The sequence below is a fragment of the Pimephales promelas genome, chromosome 3, assembly GCF_988280905.1.
Source record: "Pimephales promelas chromosome 3, fPimPro1.hap1.1, whole genome shotgun sequence".
Lineage (NCBI taxonomy): Eukaryota > Metazoa > Chordata > Actinopteri > Cypriniformes > Leuciscidae > Pimephales > Pimephales promelas.
The window spans coordinates 7119113-7139235 of NC_142771.1; the positions used below are offsets into that span (position 1 = coordinate 7119113).

Here is a 20123-nt window from a genome sequence, read left to right on the forward strand (position 1 = left end):
TATATATATATATATATATATATATACTCACCTAAAGGGCTAATCAACCAATCACATGGCAGTTGCTTCAATGCATTTAGGGGTGTGGTCCTGGTCAATACAATCTCCTGAACTCCAAACTGAATGTCCGAATGGGAAAGAAAGGGGATTTAAGCAGTTTTGAGCGTGGCATGGTTGTTGGTGTGTGAGTATTTCACAATCTGCTCAGTTACTGGGATTTTCACACGCAACCATTTCTAGGGTTTACAAAGAATGGTTTGAAAAGGGAAAAATGTTTTTTTGGCCTATACTGATAATTATTTTTATTTGAAAGATATGATCGATAGCTGATATATTGGCCGGTAAATCTAAATACAATTTTTTATATCATTTTTTAATTTTTTTTTAAATATAATTCAGAGCATGATTACAAAAACTAAAGTCTCACCATTAAAAGCCACATCCCAAACACACAATTATAATGTTCTTATAAATGCTCTATAATTTTATGTAGCCTATACTTAACTGTTGTACTTAACTGTACTTTCATGTTTTTAAGTGATTTCAATCGTTTCTCAAGCTGTTCAAAACCCTCATGTTGAGCAGTGCGCATCGAGTGTCTCAGCTGAAGGAAATCATACATTATTTATCGGCTTTAAAATATCGGCCAAATTTGATTATGCTAATAACTGAAATAGTGGCCAATGTACCGTGCATCCCTAATATACATGCAAAACATTCTCAAAGTTGTAAATCAAAACAAGAATTATTTTAATTCAATGTGTTTAATTAATTAATTGTGAAATTTACTAGTTATTTTTATTGAAAATAATTTCAACTTGAATCCAATACCATTTTTTCCTTGGTCAGTAAATATAATGTTACGTTCACACCAGACGTGAATAGCGCGTCAAATTCGCGTCTACCGCGTCTAGTTTGACGCTTGACCACTTTGTGTTAATTCGCGTGTCAAGAGCGAAACTGACGCGGGTAAAATAAAAAGTTTTAAGCGAAATTTACGTGCGCCAAAACCGAAACCCGTTGACGGCCATCTTTGTTTATGTCGACCGAGCATTCATCAAGAGAGTTACCACTCTGTATTTACTCTGGAGAGCTAGAACAGTGGCGTGGGGATCATCGTCGCCGTATTTGTGTCCACCGGACCCTTCGGAGGCGAACCGTTTGGCTAGTTGGCTATTTCCGCCTGTCCCGCGCCCAGTTTGATGACCTGTTGTCCCGCATCGGAGCGACGATCACCCTCGCCCTCATTCACCTAATCTGTCATTTATTTTTGTGTCTGATAAATAGAGCCAGCTTCCAAAAGTTATTAACCTGTCCTGTGATTTTTTTTTTCTCTCTCTCTCTCACGTCCAGACACGAACTTATGCACATGTGTTAATTGTCTTTACATCTTAATACTATTTCATATAATCTGGATATGGAATGAATAACATTTAATACAAAACGGACATGTCTCGTATATAGAAATAATGTTTTAAGTGATAAAATATTTGCATTGTTGTGCATAATCCCACCATGCATTTAGTCATATTACGAAATAATTTATTGAAGCATCCAGACACTTCACCACGTGAGCAAGCAGCTAGGCTCCTGATTGGTTAATGCGGCGCGAATTCACGCCAAAGTTCAGATTTTTCAACTCGGGCGGCAGACGCGAATTCGCGTCAAACGCGTGAATCCACAAATGGCACTAACTAAATCATTCGTGCTTATCGCGCCTAACGCGCCAGACGCACAATTCGCACTTGACGCGCGAATGAGGCGAATTCGCGTCTTCGAAGTCGCGCTCCACGCCGCAGGAATCTTTTTACGCACGTAACACGTCTTTGCATTGACTTAACATTGAAATCATTCGTGCTATTCGCGGCCGGTGTGAACGCACCATAAAAGTTTTTACACATCAAAAGTTGACAAAAATTGATGACAACAAATTAACATTACTCAAATAATTTAAAATCAAATAATCAAAAGATTTATAATTCAGCTCTGTGTGCTTCTCATCGACACGTGTGAATCAAAACATTTAAAAATAATACAAAATATTTTATCTAGTATGTAAAGACATATGATGAAGACATGAATATGCAGGAATGATCCGTCAATCATGTGTTGTGTGCGTGCGAGTGTGTGTGTGTGTGTGTGTGTGTGTGTTATGACTGACAGATGGAGGGCGTTAGATTGCACTGAACACATCTGTTGCATTCAGCTAATTCATCTCATTAGCGAGATGTTCAGAGAGGGACTGAGAGACGCGTGTGTGTGTGTGTGTGTGGGCATGCGTGTGTGTGTGTGCCGTGGGTGGCAGATTGCATCGCCCGCTTCCTTCCTGCAGGGGTCACGGGGTCGCCTCGCATCGATTGCGCCGCAACATCCAAATATGAATTTGACAAGGAGACACACTCACAATAACATGCCTACACACACACACACTCATGAACACCCGTGGCCACATATGTGAACAGCATCCGTGTTCAGTTTTGTTTGTTAACGAGTTCAAATATAGAAGCTCCTCAGGTAGTCTTCCGCTGAATAATGAATGAGTTCGCTGTCCGAACACACAGATGGCGGTCGCGTGACATGACTGCCACTTCCATGAACATAACGCTTTATGATTGCCGTCGCCATGCCCACCAGCCCATCGCCAAGGGGAGGAGCTTAATACACCTTCTAAAGGATTGTTGAGGGTTTGGCACATGTTCACATAATGTTGCTGATCATGAACTTCATATCGTCTCATATTTTCAGCTATGCACTTATAATGAGGGGGTGCATTTAAAAGCTAAAATGTGGTGCATTTCTACATTAATAATTCATTTAAAAACCCATTTAGTATTTGATTTGTAAAGTGTCTAAATTGTCTGCACTTTGAATGTGTCTTTATGCATTACAGATGTGTTTTCTGGCCAGTCCATGTATTTGCTTATGTTCACATTAGTCTCAATTCAACACTTGAAAATTATTTTTTTTTTCGTGGATCTGCTTTTGAAACTCGAGAAATGACTTGTAAAATTCACAAATATTTATTAAGGAACACATTTAATTAAACGTTTTGAATTAGCACGACGGAAATAGTGTTTTCTTGTGAAACTTAATAAGCATCATAAACACATACTGTAAATTGATTGAAGTGTAAATCAAGAGGGAAGGATGAAGGTGTGTTTTGTAAAACATTAGAAAGTCATTTTGCTGAGTGTTTTAAAGCGACTAATGAGCTCCGGCTGTTCCTTCTGTATAGCATTTTAAAGTGGCCCTATTATGCTATTTTAAAGGCTTCTAGTTTTGATCGGGAGTCTCCAACAATAGGTTTACATGCGGGTCAAAAAGACAGTTCCTTGAAATATGCATTGTGGCATCACATTCATAACCCACCTTTCATATCATAACCCACCTTTCTGAGAGCTTACTCTGCTCTGATTGGATAGACGCCTCAGTCTGTTGTGATTGGTCTACTCTGCTCTGATTGGTCTGTTGTGATTGGTCTACTCTGCTCTGATTGGTCAGATGGCCCAGTCTGTTGTGATTGGTCTACTCTGCTCTGATTGGATAGACGCCTCAGTCTGTTGTGATTGGTCTACTGTGCTCTGATTGGTCAGATGGCTCAGTCTGTTGTGATTGGTCTACTCTGCTCTGATTGGATAGACGCCTCAGTCTGTTGCGATTGGTCTACTCTGCTCTGATTGGTCAGATGACTCAGTCTGTTGTGATTGGTCTACTCTGCTCTGATTGGTCAGATGGCCCAGTCTGTTGTGATTGGTCTACTCTGCTCTGATTGGATAGACGCCTCAGTCTGTTGTGATTGGTCTACTGTGCTCTGATTGGTCAGATGGCTCAGTCTGTTGTGATTGGTCTACTCTGCTCTGATTGGTCAGACGACTCAGTCTGTTGTGATTGGTCTACTCTGCTCTGATTGGTCAGTTGTGATTGGTCTACTCTGCTCTGATTGGTCAGGTGGCTCAGTCTGTTGTGATTGGTCTAGTCTGCTCGGATTGGTCAGATGGCCCAGTCTGTTGTGATTGGTCTACTCTGCTCTGATTGGCCAGACGGCTCAGTCTGTTGTGATTGGTCTACTCTGCTCTGATTGGTCAGATGGCTCAGTCTGTTGTGATTGGTCTACTCTGCTCTGATTGGTCAGGTGGCTCAGTCTGTTGTGATTGGTCTACTCTGCTCTGATTGGTCAGATGGCTCAGTCTGTTGTGATTGGTCTACTCTTCTCTGATTGGTCAGATGACTCAGTCTGTTGTGATTGGTCTACTTTGCTCTGATTGGTCAGATGACTCAGTCTGTTGTGATTGGTCTACTCTGCTCTGATTGGTCAGATGGCTCAGTCTGTTGTAATTGGTCTACTCTGTTCTGATTGGTCTACTCTACTCTGATTGGTCAGAAGACTCAGTCTGTTGTGATTGGTCAACTCTGCTCCGATTGGTCTGTTGTGATTGGTCTACTCTGCTCTGATTGGTCTGTTGTGATTGGTCTACTCTGCTCTGATTGGTCTGTTGTGATTGGTCTACTCTGCTCTGATTGGTCTGTTGTGATTGGTCTACTCTGCTCTGATTGGTCAGATGGCTCAGTCTGTTGTAATTGGTCTACTCTGTTCTGATTGGTCTGTTGTGATTGGTCTACTCTACTCTGATTGGTCAGAAGACTCAGTCTGTTGTGATTGGTCAACTCTGCTCCGATTGGTCTGTTGTGATTGGTCTACTCTGCTCTGATTGGTCTGTTGTGATTGGTCTACTCTGCTCTGATTGGTCTGTTGTGATTGGTCTACTCTGCTGTGATTGGTCTACTCTGCTCTGATTGGTCAGATGCCTCAGTCTGTTGTGATTAATCTACTGCTCACAGTGTGTGTTGGAAACGAAACACCTGAATTTCAGTCCTGGATCTTCCTCAGCACTTTATACTCCGTGATATGAACAGTAATGATGTTGTCGGTTTTTCCATATCCGCTCCAGTGCGGGTCCTCATCTTTTTGAAGTGCATCAAAGTGGGTTTGCTTTCGCAGTGCAGAAAACAGCGTCTTCTCGACATGAACAACACAAACCAAACTCTTCCAGTGTCAGCTACAACTACAGTGTTTGAGGCTTAAAGCAGCCGTTGAAGACTATAGGCTGGTGTCATGCAAGTTTATCACAAACCTATGTGTGCTGGTTCAGGAAGTGAGACTGGAATTACTGACGACTTGTTTTCAGGCAGTTTAGACTTGATTCTTTCCTTTTGGAGACAAAAGCTTTATTTGGCTACGCTTTGATCTTTAAAACTTTTTACATTCACACACAGCTAAATAACACACTGCACGGAGGTAATATCAAAAAAAGGATAATGAGGATAATTCAGCAACACACACTCTTTGCAATGGCTCAAATCAGTATTGTGCACATGTCTGAATGTCACTGAATTACAATATTTTAGAGCTCGTCTCTTCTTTGCTCTTTTTGATATCTGCTTTTACTGAACGATGAATGCATTTCCGGAGTTTCAATGGATCAAAGCTTGTTTTGTTGTGAAGGACGTCTTGTTGAGAGCTTTTTTAATGTAAGATACAACTCTTAATTTTCTTTTTCCAATGTATAAACTTAAGGAACTAGAATATATTTGACATAATTCGGTTGAGAGTCAAAGAAAGTGTCTGGTTAAAGTCTTGTCACAGAACAACACAAGCAAGGCAAACGCTGAATGCATGCGCTCTGATGTTTTACAGCAGTCATTACACACACACACACACACACAGATAGCGTTTTCTTTTTATAGAACAAGCTCTCATTAAACATGAATAATTACTCTTGTCTACATGCATGTTTGCACACGTGAGCATCATCAAAGTCCCTCTATTTTTGGTTAAGGGTTCGTATTCGGTGACTTCAATATGTAAATGAGCTCTCTTGTGATTGGCTGACCTGTGGATTGGTGTAGTTCACACTGACGTTCATTAGTGCCGATATGTAAATGAGCGATGTCATGAATCATGAATATTCATTTTCAAGTTTTTGTCGTTTAGTTTTCAGTAAATGTTCTGTAAGTTACATTATGTCAATATTTCCACACTTTATTTATTTAATATTTATTTAAAGTTGTAAATAAAACAAATTAGAGCTGTGAAATGATTAATCGCATCCAAAATAACAAAATAATAGTTTGTGTTTTCATAATATGTTTGTGTGTGTGTGCTGTGTATAATTATTTTGTATATATATATAGATACACACACATGCATGTGCATAGCTATATAAGAAATATTTGTATTATATAAATAAATATATATTTATATTATATATAATTTATAATTTATATTATATATAAATATTATAAACACATATATTATGTAAACGAACTTTTATTTTGAATGCGATTAATCACGATTTAATATTCTTGGAGGATTATTTCACATTTAATACAGTGTAACTTGCTATTTCTTTGCAATAATAAAGTTTTCCATCATGTTATTCCATTTAAAGTTATAGAAAATATTCTGAAGTATAAATAGATCAGATGATCATGTTGTCGCCTGTCTACTGGTGGACACTGATCTGAGCTCCTGCGACGTTCGATTGTCTCGCGAATATGCTAATCTGAATATGCTAATCATTCAGAAGCATCTGACATCATCACTGTACCACGGTGCGGCGCAGGAGTGTGTGTAGGACCCGTTCTTCAGGGGTTGTTCGAGGACACACTGATGTAGGACAGCTGTATTTGTATCATAGTGAAGCCATCTGGTGGAGAAACTGAGCCATTGCAGGCTGAACCACATATTGGATCACTTCGCTTGAGTCACACACGGGAATTTCTGTATGAATTTACTCCACCGTTTAAAAGTTTGGGGTTTGTTTCTTGTCTATTCTCATCAACAAATAATGTGACATATTATTATGATTTAAATGAAATGTTTTCTATGTGAATATATGTTAAAATGACATTTCCAGTGTCACATGATCCTTCAGAAATCATTCAAATATGATGATTTGATGATCAATAAACATTAATGATGAATATTATCAGAACCTTGCTGAATAAAAGTGTTAATTTCTTTACAGTATTGAAAAATAAATCAATATTATAGGCCTAAACTGGTGAATGTTTCTGAATTATGTGCTGGGCCATTCACACTGGATTGTAATATACTTGGAAGAGAATTGCAGTGAGTTTATGATTTAAAAGTGTGATTTTCTTGTAAGGGTAAGCCGTGAAACGTGTGTGTGTGTGTGTGTCATGAACTCGGGCTTCTGCTGGCTTGTTCTCAGCACGTTTATAGTTGATTAGAGCAGCTGTGTGTGATTACTGGCAGTAGATGGCAGTCCAGTCCTCCGTCTGTCTGGATTCAACACACACACACACACACACACACACACACTTCCTCAAACACTCACATTCACACACACTCTTATACACACTCACTCACACACACACACTCAGTTCCTCCGTCTGTCTGGATTCAACACACACACACACACACTTTCTCAAACACTCACATTCACACACACACTCTTATACACACTCACACACACACACACACACACACACACTCAGTTCCTCCGTCTGTCTGGATTCAACACACACACACACTTTCTCAAACACTCACAAACACACACTCTTATACACACTCACACACACACACACACACTCCGTTCCTCCGTCTGTCTGGATTCAACACACACACACTTACTCATTCACATAGACACACACACACACACATAAACTCTGTTCCTCCTTCTGTCTTGATTCATCACACACACACACACACACACACACACACACTTATTGATATATATATATACACACACACACACATACACACTCACGCACACACTTACACACTCCGTTCCTCCGTCTGTCTTGATTCATCACACACACACACACACACATATATACACACACACACACACAAACATACTGAGATATATATACACACACAGACACACACTTATACACACACACTCCAGTCCTCCGTTTGTCTGGATTCATCACACACACACACACTTACTCATTCACACAGACACACACACATACACACTTACTCACACACCCTCGCCACATTCATACTCACACACACACACACACACACACACACACATTCCCATTCTTACACTTTCACACATGCACACACACACTTACTCATACACACTTGGACACACGTTCTTATTCATACACTCACACGCACGCACGTACGTGCACACACATACACACACACACGCACACACACACACTTACTCATGCTCACACACACAGTCTTATTCATATACTGACACTCACGCATGTACGTGCACACACATATACACAATACACATGCACACACACACACACACACACACACTCATACTCACGCACACACACACACACACTCGTGGATCTTGTGAAACTGCGCTGTTCTCTGGAGAGTGTGTATGCAGAGGTGAATATTCTTTATGATCTTCATTCCTGCGGCTCAACGGCTCCTGCAGGACTCGGCCGACACACACACACACACACACACACACACACACACTCTCTCTTCCTGAGGGCGGACGCTGCTGGTGTTACCAAACTACTGAGAGCTGAACCTGCTGTGTGTGTGTGTGAAACCCGTTCACACGTGCTCTGCATTGACACTCATTTAGTGTTGCAATCTGTGTGTGTCTGTGTGTGTGTGTGTGTGTGTGTGAGAGAGTCTGTGTGTGTGTGTCTGTGAATTTATGTAAGGGAGTTAATTGAAATGCAGAAAAAGACTGACAGTAATTCGATTAGGATGGAGCAGCACTAGGTCTGCGTGTGTGTGTGTGTGTGTGTGTTGTAATTAATTTAAGAATGGACAGGCCTGAAACACCCTTCATTAAGAGATCTGTCTCAGTCTCCTTCAGTACGATCAGCATGTCCAGCTCAGACGTGAACCCCACATCAGCGGGTCGAGTGTGTATCCGCTTAACACATCCGTGGAGCGTGTGTGTATCCGGTTATATTGACCTAACTACAGTAGTTGGGCGGTATGGTTACCATGGTGATATGGTCTGTCTCCATTAAAGTGAGAATCACATTAGTGTGATCTCAACACACTGCTGGACTCTCTCTCTCTGTGTGTGTGTGTGTGTGTGAGAAGCAATCTCACATTTTAATGGCTGCAGTATCGATGTGTTTGAGCGCGAGAGAGTTGTAAAAGTGTATAAAGTGTGTTAGATTTGATCATTTTTGATCAGTTTTCTGATGGTTTGGGGTTTTATTAGTGATGATTTATATGCTGGGAATCATCATGTGACCAGATGAGTTCAGAAACCCCATTACACACACACACACACACACTTGTGCTTGAGTGTTTCCGATCTGCTCAGATCGCTCAGCCCCGCCAGAAGCTGTGTGTTTGAGTCTTAGATAGTCAGGACACACTCTTAGAAGGAATGGTTCTATTTAGAACCATCCCCCGCTTCATATATGGAACTCCAAAATGGTTCTATATAGAACCATTTTTTTAGTAAAAGGTTCTATTGGCCAAGTATTAGGGCTGGGTAATAAATATCGATTTCTCGATATTAATCGATTCTCATATTTACGAACTGATATCGATTCTTAAATCTCAAGAATCGATTAGTCATCCTGTTTCATTTGAATGAATGGATCATTGTATCGCGGCTGCGCGAATCCAAAAAAAATCGCAATAATCTTTGTCCTTTGTTACTATTGACATGAAACAAAGTCTCAATTTTCAAATTACGTCCATTTTCTTTAGAAATTCAAAAACATAAATAGCGTTTTGGCGCTGTGGCGTGAGATCGCTCTGGCGGAGCTCTAGAGAAGCAGCAGCGCTGATCTCTCTTCCGGGTTAATAATACCAGTCACAGCGCCAAATAAACATGAATGAGCATCTGAAAGTGTGTTAAAAGATAGAGTACAACTTATCAAAATCCGTATCATGTCACATTGATTCGCTTAAACAGCGTTTCAACCGTGGAAAGACGTCAGTTAAACAGCTTGTAATCAATGTCATCGTCATATTTACCTCAGGAAACCCACATAAACTCGTTAGTCAGCTAGAAAAATAACTCTAGAGAGGAGCATTTTGCTAAATATATACCATATTACATATGCATTATAATCTTAATGTTCTTCAATATTTAATGCATATTTGAATAAATCTGGCAAGTTTTTATGACAGCCACTATTTAAATGTTTATATTTCATACAATCTTCTTATTATAAAAATAAATAAAATTGTAATTTAAGTGTTTGTATAGCTACAAAACAGTTCATTATTAGGCTAATGAAGTCTATAGGCTACAATAGTTTACAGCATTAGTTAACAGATTTGATATCAGTTCCATTTATTGGAACTGATATCCAAAATAATCAATATTGAATCGAATTGTAATCGAAATCGAATCGAATTGCAAGCTTGTGAATTGAAATCGAATCGAATTGTGAAATTTGTCTCAATACCCAGGCCTACCAAGTATGGAACCCCAGGGTTTTATATATAACTTTTTTTAAGGGTGTATAGAACCTTTTAGGGGTTCCAAATACGTAGCGCTGATAGAACCTTTTAAGGTTCTATATAGAACCTTTTCTTCTAAGAGTGCTGGTAGTGTGTGAATCAGGGGAATGTAATGTGTGAGTGTTTAATTCCAAATCCAGAGAGTGTGTGTGTGAAGTGTGTCTGAGTGTGTGAGACCGTGAGTGTGTGACTGACTGTGTCTGAGTGTGTGTGTGTGTGTTCTTGCTCATGGCCGTAGACAGAATCGATGTGCTCCAGCTGTGAATCTGCCCTTTATCACAGTAATATGATTTTCATTGATGAAACAGTTTTTCATAATGCCCTGCAGAGCTTTATAGCGTCACGTGTCAAGCGCTGGGGTCATGTGATCGTGTGAGTGCGTTAATTAATTTTTCAAATATTTATTCATTATTTGAAAGTATTTTTTTCTTGATGTCCTTATTCATCCATTTGTTAAAGTCCCGTGTTATTTATTGATTTAAATGGTATAGTCTTCATTCATCATCATGGCGGTGTTTTATTCATGTGTTTAGTCTTTTTATTCATGTTTGCCCTTTTTTATGAATTATTTATTTACATTATAAAATGGTTGCGTTGTTGGTTGTTATAAAATGGTATAAAATGTTGGTTGTTGTAAAATGTCTTTAAATGTGGACAGAAATCCAAGCCATGGATTATTCTGGAGTTCATCCACGGCTCCTCATCCGATCTGACGCTAGTCTGTCTTTTCAATCCCACAATCCCCTCTGCTCACATCAGCGCTCTTATTTACTCAACATCTGTGAGAGAAATTTACATGAATCATATTTAACCTGAGCGCTGTGATGAAGGCGATGACCTGGAGCCTCTCCGAAGAGCAGAGGTGTGTGTGTTACTGTGAGTGTGTGTGTGTATCTGTGTGAGAGTGTTAGTGTGTGTGAGAGTGTTAGTTTGTGTGTTACTGTGAGTGTGTGTGTGTATCTGTGTGAGAGTGTTAGTGTGTGTGAGAGTGTTAGTTTGTGTGTTACTGTGAGTGTGTGTGTGTATCTGTGTGAGAGTGTTAGTGTGTGTGTCTGTGTATGTGTGTCTCTGTTTGAGTGTGTTAGTGTGTGTGTGCGTGTCTGTGTGAGAGAGAGTGTTAGTTTGTGTGTTACTGTGTGTGTGAGTGTGTGTGTGTATCTGTGTGAGAGTGTTAGTGTGTGTGTGTCTGTGTATGTGTGTCTCTGTTTGAGTGTGTTAGTGTGTGTGCGTGTCTGTGTGAGAGAGAGTGTTAGTTTGTGTGTTACTGTGTGTGTGTATCTGTGTGAGAGTGTTAGTGTGTGTGTCTGTGTATGTGTGTCTCTGTTTGAGTGTGTTAGTGTGTGTGTGTGTCTGTGTGAGAGAGAGTGTTAGTTTGTGTGTTACTGTGAGTGTGTGTGTGTATCTGTGTGAGAGTGTTAGTGTGTGTGAGAGTGTTAGTGTGTGTGTTACTGTGAGTGTGTGTGTGTATCTGTGTTAGAGTGTTAGTGTGTGTGTGTCTGTGTATGTGTGTCTCTGTTTGAGTGTGTTAGTGTGTGTGTGTCTGTGTGAGAGAGAGTGTTAGTTTGTGTGTTACTGTGAGTGTGTGTGTGTATCTGTGTGAGAGTGTTAGTGTGTGTGAGAGTGTTAGTGTGTGTGTTACTGTGAGTGTGTGTGTGTATCTGTGTGAGAGTGTTAGTGTGTGTGTGTCTCTGTTTGAGTGTGTTAGTGTGTGTGTGTCTGTGTGAGAGAGAGTGTTAGTTTGTGTGTTACTGTGAGTGTGTGTGTGTGTATCTGTGTGAGAGTGTTAGTGTGTGAGAGAGTGTTAGTGTGTGTGTGTATCTGTGTGAGAGTGTTAGTGTGTGTGTCTGTGTATGTGTTTCTCTGTTTGAGTGTGTTAGTGTGTGTGTGTCTGTGTGAGAGAGAGTGTTAGTTTGTGTGTTACTGTGTGTGTGTGTATCTGTGTGAGAGTGTTAGTGTTTGTGTCTGTGTATGTGTGTCTCTGTTTGAGTGTGTTAGTGTGTGTGTGCGTGTCTGTGTGAGAGAGAGTGTTAGTTTGTGTGTTACTGTGTGTGTGAGTGTGTGTGTGTATCTGTGTGAGAGTGTTAGTGTGTGTGTCTGTGTATGTGTTTCTCTGTTTGAGTGTGTTAGTGTGTGTGTGTCTGTGTGAGAGAGAGTGTTAGTTTGTGTGTTACTGTGTGTGTGTGTATCTGTGTGAGAGTGTTAGTGTTTGTGTCTGTGTATGTGTGTCTCTGTTTGAGTGTGTTAGTGTGTGTGTGCGTGTCTGTGTGAGAGAGAGTGTTAGTTTGTGTGTTACTGTGAGAGTGTGTGTGTATCTGTGTGAGAGTGTTAGTGTGTGTGTTACTGTGAGTGTGTGTGTGTATCTGTGTGAGAGTGTTAGTGTGTGTGAGAGTGTTAGTGTGTGTGTTACTGTGAGTGTGTGTGTGTGTATCTGTGTGAGAGTGTTAGTGTGTGTGTGTCTCTGTTTGAGTGTGTTAGTGTGTGTGTGTGTCTGTGTGAGAGAGAGTGTTAGATTGTGTGTTACTGTGAGTGTGTGTGTGTGTGTTTATCTGTGTGAGAGTGTTAGTGTGTGTGTGTATCTGTGTGAGAGTGTTAGTGTGTGTGTCTGTGTATGTGTTTCTCTGTTTGAGTGTGTTAGTGTGTGTGTGTCTGTGTGAGAGAGAGTGTTAGTTTGTGTGTTACTGTGAGTGTGTGTGTGTATCTGTGTGAGAGTGTTAGCGTGTGTGTTACTGTGAGTGTGTGTCTCTGTTTGAGTGTGTTAGTGTGTGTGTGTGAGAGAGAGTGTTAGTTTGTGTGTTACTGTCTGTGTGTGTGTGTGTGTGTATCTGTGTTAGAGTGTTAGTGTGTGTGTCTGTGTATGTGTGTCTCTGTTTGAGTGTGTTAGTGTTAATGTGTGTGTCTGTGTGAGTGAGTGTGTGTGTCTGTGTTAGTGTGACTGTGAATGTGACTGTATGTGTGTGTATGTGTGTCTCTGTTTGAGTGTGTTAGTTTTAATTTGTGTGTCTGTGTGAGTGTTAGTGTTTGTGTGTGTGTGTCTGTTTCTATGTTAGTTTCGGTGTGAATGTGTGTCTCAGTGTTAGTGTGTATGTGTGTGTCTGTTTCTGTGAATGTGTGTGTCAGTGTTATAGTGTGTGTGTGTGTGTGTGTGTCTCCTCAGATAACCCTTAGACAGTGACCCAGTTTGACTCTCTGCCGCTCAGGATGGATTTGGGCCGTTGTATTGTCAAGTGGTGATTGTGCATTATGTATTTTTAATCAGTCAGAGTGTGTTGCAGTTTGTTCAGACCGGTTTGTTCTTGAGGATGACTCCTTCTTCACCCGGGAAACAAATAATGTGTGTCGTTTCATTCAGCCTTGGAGGATTCAGGCTTTTCTTTTTCTGCCTCTTTAGTTTCCCTGAGCCAGAGTTTCTGTTCCGGTTGTGTTTTCCAGTTGTGAACAGTTTGTGTTCTAATTCAAACTCTTCCTGTAAGTCAGTGGGTGTGTTTAAGGCCTTGTCCACACACACACACACACACATCGTCCAGATTAATGACTCCCATTAAGGGGTTAAGAGCAGGAGACGTGCACCACGACCTCGGTCACAGCAGACATTAGAGCAGAGAGAGTCATGCACGCCTCATATAATGCAGGGGCCAATAATAAAATGCAATTAAATAATGCAAATGAGACAGAAAACCCAACACAGTCTCAACCACGTGTCCATGGTCATACACACACACACTGGTTCTGTGAGTTGTAGTGATCTTTAGCATTGGTCAGGCCTGGAAATACCTTCAGTAGAGACGCGTTGTCTTCCGGATTGTTCTTTTATATTTCTCTGCAAGAGAAGCCAGAGGAAGGCGGATTGCCTGAGACATTGCTCATTTGAATATCAGTGTGGCGTTTAACCCTTTAAGTAGTGTGTGTGTGGGATCGATATTTTTGTAGTGTTTGCAACGCACCTATTTGGGTGTGCAAGACCTTTTTATTTTAGGTTTATGTTTATATTTCAAGAGGTTTTACCTTCGCTAGTTGCCTGTATGCGCAATATGTTACGCGTTGCTCCAAATTCTAGTGAGTTATTTTGTTAGATTTTATTCTAGAAGTAAACAGAGTAAAAAATGGAGTAGAATAGAATAAAATAGAATAGAGTAGAGCAGAATAGAGTGAGGTAGAAAATTGAGTAGAATAGAATAAAACAGAGTAGAGTAAAAAATGGAGTAGAATAGAATAAAATAGAATAGAGTAGAGCAGAATAGAGTGAGGTAGAAAATGGAGTAGAATAGAATAAAAATAGAGTAGAGTATAAAATGGAGTAGAATAGAATAAAATAGAATAGAGTAGAGCAGAATAGAGTGAGGTAGAAAATGGAGTAGAATATAATAAAATAGAGTAGAGTATAAAATGGAGTAGAATAGAATAAAATAGAATAGAGTAGAGCAGAATAGAGTGAGGTAGAAAATGGAGTAGAATAGAATAAAAATAGAGTAGAGTATAAAATGGAGTAGAATAGAATAAAATAGAATAGAGTAGAGCAGAATAGAGTGAGGTAGAAAATGGAGTAGAATATAATAAAATAGAGTAGAGTATAAAATGGAGTAGAATAGAATAAAATAGAATAGAGTAGAGCAGAGTAGAGTAGAGTAGAAAATTGAGTAGAATAGAGTAGAGCAGAGCAGAATAGAGTATATAATCGAGTAGAATTGAAAAAAAAGAATAGAGCAGAATAAAGTAGAATAGAAAATGGTGTATTAGAGTAGAAAATGGAGTAGAATAGAATAAAATAGAGTACAACAGAGCAGAATGGAGTAGAAAATGGAGTAGAATAGAATAAAGTAGAATAGAGTATAAAATGGTGTAGAGTATAAACCAGAGAAGAGTAGAATAAAATAGAATAGAGCAGAATAGAGTAGAAAATGAAGTAGAATAGAATAAAATAGAGCAGAGCAGAATAGAGTAGAAAATGAAGTAGAATAGAATAAAATAGAGTAGAGCAGAGCAGAATATAGTATAAAATCGAGTAGAATTGAATAAAATAGAATAGAGCAGAATAGAGTAGAAAATGGTGTATTAGAGTAGAAAATGGAGTAGAATAGAATAAAATAGAGAATACAATGGAGTAGAATGTAATAAAATAGAGTACAACAGAGCAGAATGGAGTAGAAAATGGAGTAGAATAGAATAAAGTAAAATAGAGTAGAAAATGGAGTAGTAGAGTATAAACTGGAGTAGAATAGAATAAAATAGAATAGAGCAGAATAGAGTAGAAAATGGTGTAGAATGGGAATAATGGAATCGAGCAGAGCAGAATAGTGTATAAAATGGAGTAGAATAGAATAAAGTAGAGCAGAATAGAGAAGAAAATGGAGTAGAATATAATAAAATAGAGTAGAGCAGAATAGAGTATAAAATGGAGTAGAATAGAATAAAGTAGAATAGAGCAGAGCAGAATAGAGTAAAAATAGGGTAGAATAAAATAGAGTAGAGCATAATAGAGTAGAATATAATAGAGTAGAGCAGAATAGCGTAGAAAAATGAGTAGTAGAGTTGAAAATGGAGTAGAATAGAATAAAATAGAGTAGAGTAGAAAATAGAGTAAAGTAGAATAAAGCTGAGCAGAATAGAGTAGAAATGGAGTAGAATATAATAAAATAGAGTAGAGCAGAGCAAAATAGAGAAGAATAGAGTAGAGCAGAATAGCGTAAAAAATTTAGTAGAGTTGAAAATGGAGTAGAATAGAGTAAAGTAGAATAAAGCTGAGCAGAATAGAGTAGAATAGAATAAAATAGAGTAGAGCAGAGCAAAATAGAGTAGAGCAGAATAGCGTAAAAAATTTAGTGGAGTTGAAAATGGAGTAGAAAGAATAAAATAGAGTAGAAAATGGAGTAGAATAGAAAAAAAATTGAATGGAGAATAGTAGAAAATGGAGTATAATAAAATAGAGCAGAGCATTGAGTAGAGTATAATAAAATAGAGTAGAGTTGAATAGAATAGAATATTTAAAACTAGTCTTACTGACCCCAAACCTTTAAAATGTAAACACTAATTGTTGTGTATTGTTCAGATATGGAGTGTCATGCTGTCAGATGGATGTTTATCCCACATAATTCATTCTTGTGTGTGTGTGTGTTTCAGGACCAGGAACCGTGTGTGTGTGGAGACACCGAGACCCTCTTCATCAAGCGCTCAGTTCATGGATATTCCCCTCTGGACAGGTCAGTGCTGAGAACAAACGCTGCTGTGGTGTTCGCATGAAACGGCTGTTTTGTTGGCGTTCAGTCACGGTGAGGTTTCTGTCCGCCGAGGTTTCCCTAAGACGGATCAGCTAATATCCCGTCCGGCCCTCTGGTGTGTTCAGGCCCTCGCATCCCTCCCGACGTTTCTGCGCGTTTCAGTAATTGATGAATTGCAGTGAATATCTGAACAGGCTTCATTTTGTCGCCCTCATCGGCTGCTTAATAACTGTAAATAGGCTCAAAATCTCCCTGCTTTTCAACGCTTAAATTGGAGTAACAAGGTTATTTTTAAATTAAGCACATTTATCAAGCCACCAGGAACTTGTTTGCAAACTTAAGTGGTTATTACTTGGCCTCAAAACCCAATTAAACTCACTTTTTATGCACACACACACACTCTCTCTCTCTCTCTCACACTCACACACACACTCATTTACGTTGCCTTGATATTTCTATACTAGAATAAAGAACTGTTTTTTTTTTTGTTCATTGTTATTAATTGTGTAAACTAGGGATGCAGCCACACCAGCATTTTAGTAGTTTATGAAATTTCATTTAATTCTCTTTGATATCACAGCAAAAACGAATATGCTATTCAGGGTTAATATTGTTAGCTAAAACTAAAACCATTATAAGAAATACTTTAAATGCTTTCCAAAAACACATAATTCACATATAAATCCAGTTCAACACTGTATCTATTAGAGGCCAAAGTAGTGCGAGCGATGACATGTCTATTGCATTTCTATTGCAAAAAGAATTATTCCAGTGTGATTTTACACATCGCTTGTTATGAAACGTGTCAGAAAGCAAGTTCAAGTACGTGTCACTATCTCTGTTGCTTCAGAAACACATTTTCTGTGGGCTCGTGTATGATTTTGACTGAACGTACACTCAAAAACTGCATGTGTGTGTGTGTGTGTGTGTGTCAGGATTGATGGTGTTGAATATCTGTCAGCAGGCAGCAGAGCTTGATTTATATTCCTGTGTTGTATTGACTGCTGTGTTTATAAGGAAACTCCAGCATTTATTCATGAAACTGAACTTCCACAGCCTCCTACACACACACACACACACACACACGCTTTTATAGCTCATAAAATGACTAAAACCTATAGTTGTAGTGTCAACTTTGACTCAGATGCTTCTCCTCAAATACATTTGTACAATGAAAACATAAGCTCGGTTCGAAGAGTGTGTGTGTATTCTGAATAGACATTAACACTGAATCACAACTTGTTAGCACTTCATCTATAATTGATATTCATCTATAGTACACTCTCAGAAAAAAAAGGTACAAAAGCTGTCACTGGGGCTGTACCTTTTCGAAAGGTAAACTTTTGTCCATTTTAGGTGCTAATACTATATGTCCATTTTAGGTGGTAATATTTCCATTTTAGGTGGTAATATTTCCATTTTAGGTGGTAATATGTCCATTTTAGGTGGTAATATTTCCATTTTAGGTGCTAATATGTCAATTTTAGGTGTTAATATGTACATTTTAGGTGGTAATATGTCCATTTTAGGTGCCAATATGTCCATTTTAGGTGGTAATATATCAATTTTAGGTGTTAATATGTACATTTTAGGTGGTAATATGTACATTTTAGGTGGTAATATGTCCATTTTAGGTGCCAATATGTCCATTTTAGGTGGTAATATATCAATTTTAGGTGTTAATATGTACATTTTAGGTGGTAATATGTCCATTTTAGGTGGTAATATGTACATTTTAGGTGGTAATATGTCCATTTTAGGTGTTGATATGTACATTTTAGGTGGTAATATGTCCATTTTAGGTGCCAATATGTCCATTTTAGGTGGTAATATGTCCATGTTAGGTGCCAATATGTCCATTTTAGGTGGTAATATATCAATTTTAGGTGTTAATATGTACATTTTAGGTGGTAATATGTCCATTTTAGGTGGTAATATGTCCATTTTAGGTGCCAATATGTCCATTTTAGGTGGTAATATATCAATTTTAGGTGTTAATATGTACATTTTAGGTGCTAATATGTCCATTTTAGGTGTTAATATGTACATTTTAGGTGGTAATATGTCCATGTTAGGTGTTAATATGTACATTTTAGGTGGTAATATGTCCATTTTAGGTGGTATTATGTCAATTTTAGGTGTTAATATGTACATTTTAGGTGGTAATATGTCCATTTTAGGTGCTAATATGTACATTTTAGGTGTTAATATGTCAATTTTAGGTGTTAATATGTACATTTTAGTTGGTAAAATGTCCATTTTAGGTGCTAATATGTCCATTTTAGGTGGTAATATGTCCATTTTAGGTGTTAATATGTACATTTTAGGTGTTAATTTGTACATTTTAGGTGGTAATATGTCCATTTTAGGTGCTAATATGTCCATTTTAGGTGCTAATATGTCCATTTTAGGTGGTAATATGTCAATTTTAGGTGGTAATATGTCCATTTTAGGTGGTAATATCATGTCAATTTTAGGTGTTAATATGTCCATTTTAGGTGGTAATATCATGTCCATTTTAGGTCCTAATATGTACATTTTAGGTGGTAATATGTCCATTTTAGGTGTTAATATGTACATTTTAGGTGCTAATATGTCCATTTCATGAGCTAATATGTACATTTTAGGTGCTAATATGTACCACTAAGGTACCAATATGCAGCCTTTGGATACAAAAGTGTACTTTTGTACCTTTTTTTCTGAAAGTGTATTTGGTTACGGTCACACTTGAATTGGTTACAAAATAGATGTTAAAACACACAGTTTGGCCAGCATGTGTGGAGAACGTTTCCTGAGCGAGAGAAAGAGTAGCTTTAGAAACGGATAGGAGAGAAAGAAAGACATGTAGGGTGGAGGAGTGACTCGCTGACGGAGGGGTTTTTCTCTAGAGTCCATTAGAGGGCCCCATAAATCTGCACAGAGAGAGAGAGAGAGAGAGTCATTCAGCCCAAAGCTTTCTCTCGCTCACTCTGTTTTAATCTAGAGAAGGCCTGGATGGAGGAGAGGGAAACCCCTGATGGGGGTTTGACACACACACACACACACACACACACACACTCCTGAGTCTCTCACACATTCATTTATTCATTGACGTTTTGATCTGTTCTGATGTCCAAAAACTGTCTAATTTGTAATTTCATGATCGTTGAAAAAAAAAACAAACACGTTTTTTAATTAGTCTCTTTTGAATTGTTTTACAATAAAATATATATATTTTTTAAAACCTTGGAATAATATCAATTTACTTAGTGTGTTTTGTATCACGGCACTGACATGTTTTTTTTTTTCATCTGTAAAACCCAATAGTGCAATTTACTAAAAGTTAATAGCAATTACGAGTTTCGTGAACTCAATAACTCATTATATTAATCATTATTTTTATGAAATGTTGTAGTATTTATTATATATTACTCATCTGCGCACATCATTACAGATTACTTATTTTTATTCTTGTGCCTCTT

At 38.4% G+C, this 20123-nt stretch overlaps 1 protein-coding gene across 4 annotated transcripts in view; it reads left to right on the forward strand.

Annotated features, from left to right (window-relative positions):
• Positions 1-20123, forward strand: part of rbfox3b (RNA binding fox-1 homolog 3b) — a 329672-nt gene that overhangs the window by 109595 nt on the left and 199954 nt on the right. For 3 of the 4 annotated variants that reach the window (XM_089128114.1, XM_039667225.2, XM_089128113.1), the window contains exon 2: positions 16565-16644. In XM_089128114.1, the coding sequence (XP_088984240.1) occupies positions 16623-16644 (22 nt within the window). In that variant the 5' untranslated portion in view covers positions 16565-16622. Of the gene's footprint in view, positions 1-16564; positions 16645-20123 lie in introns of those variants that run through there. The other variant, XM_089128116.1, reaches the window with a different exon arrangement.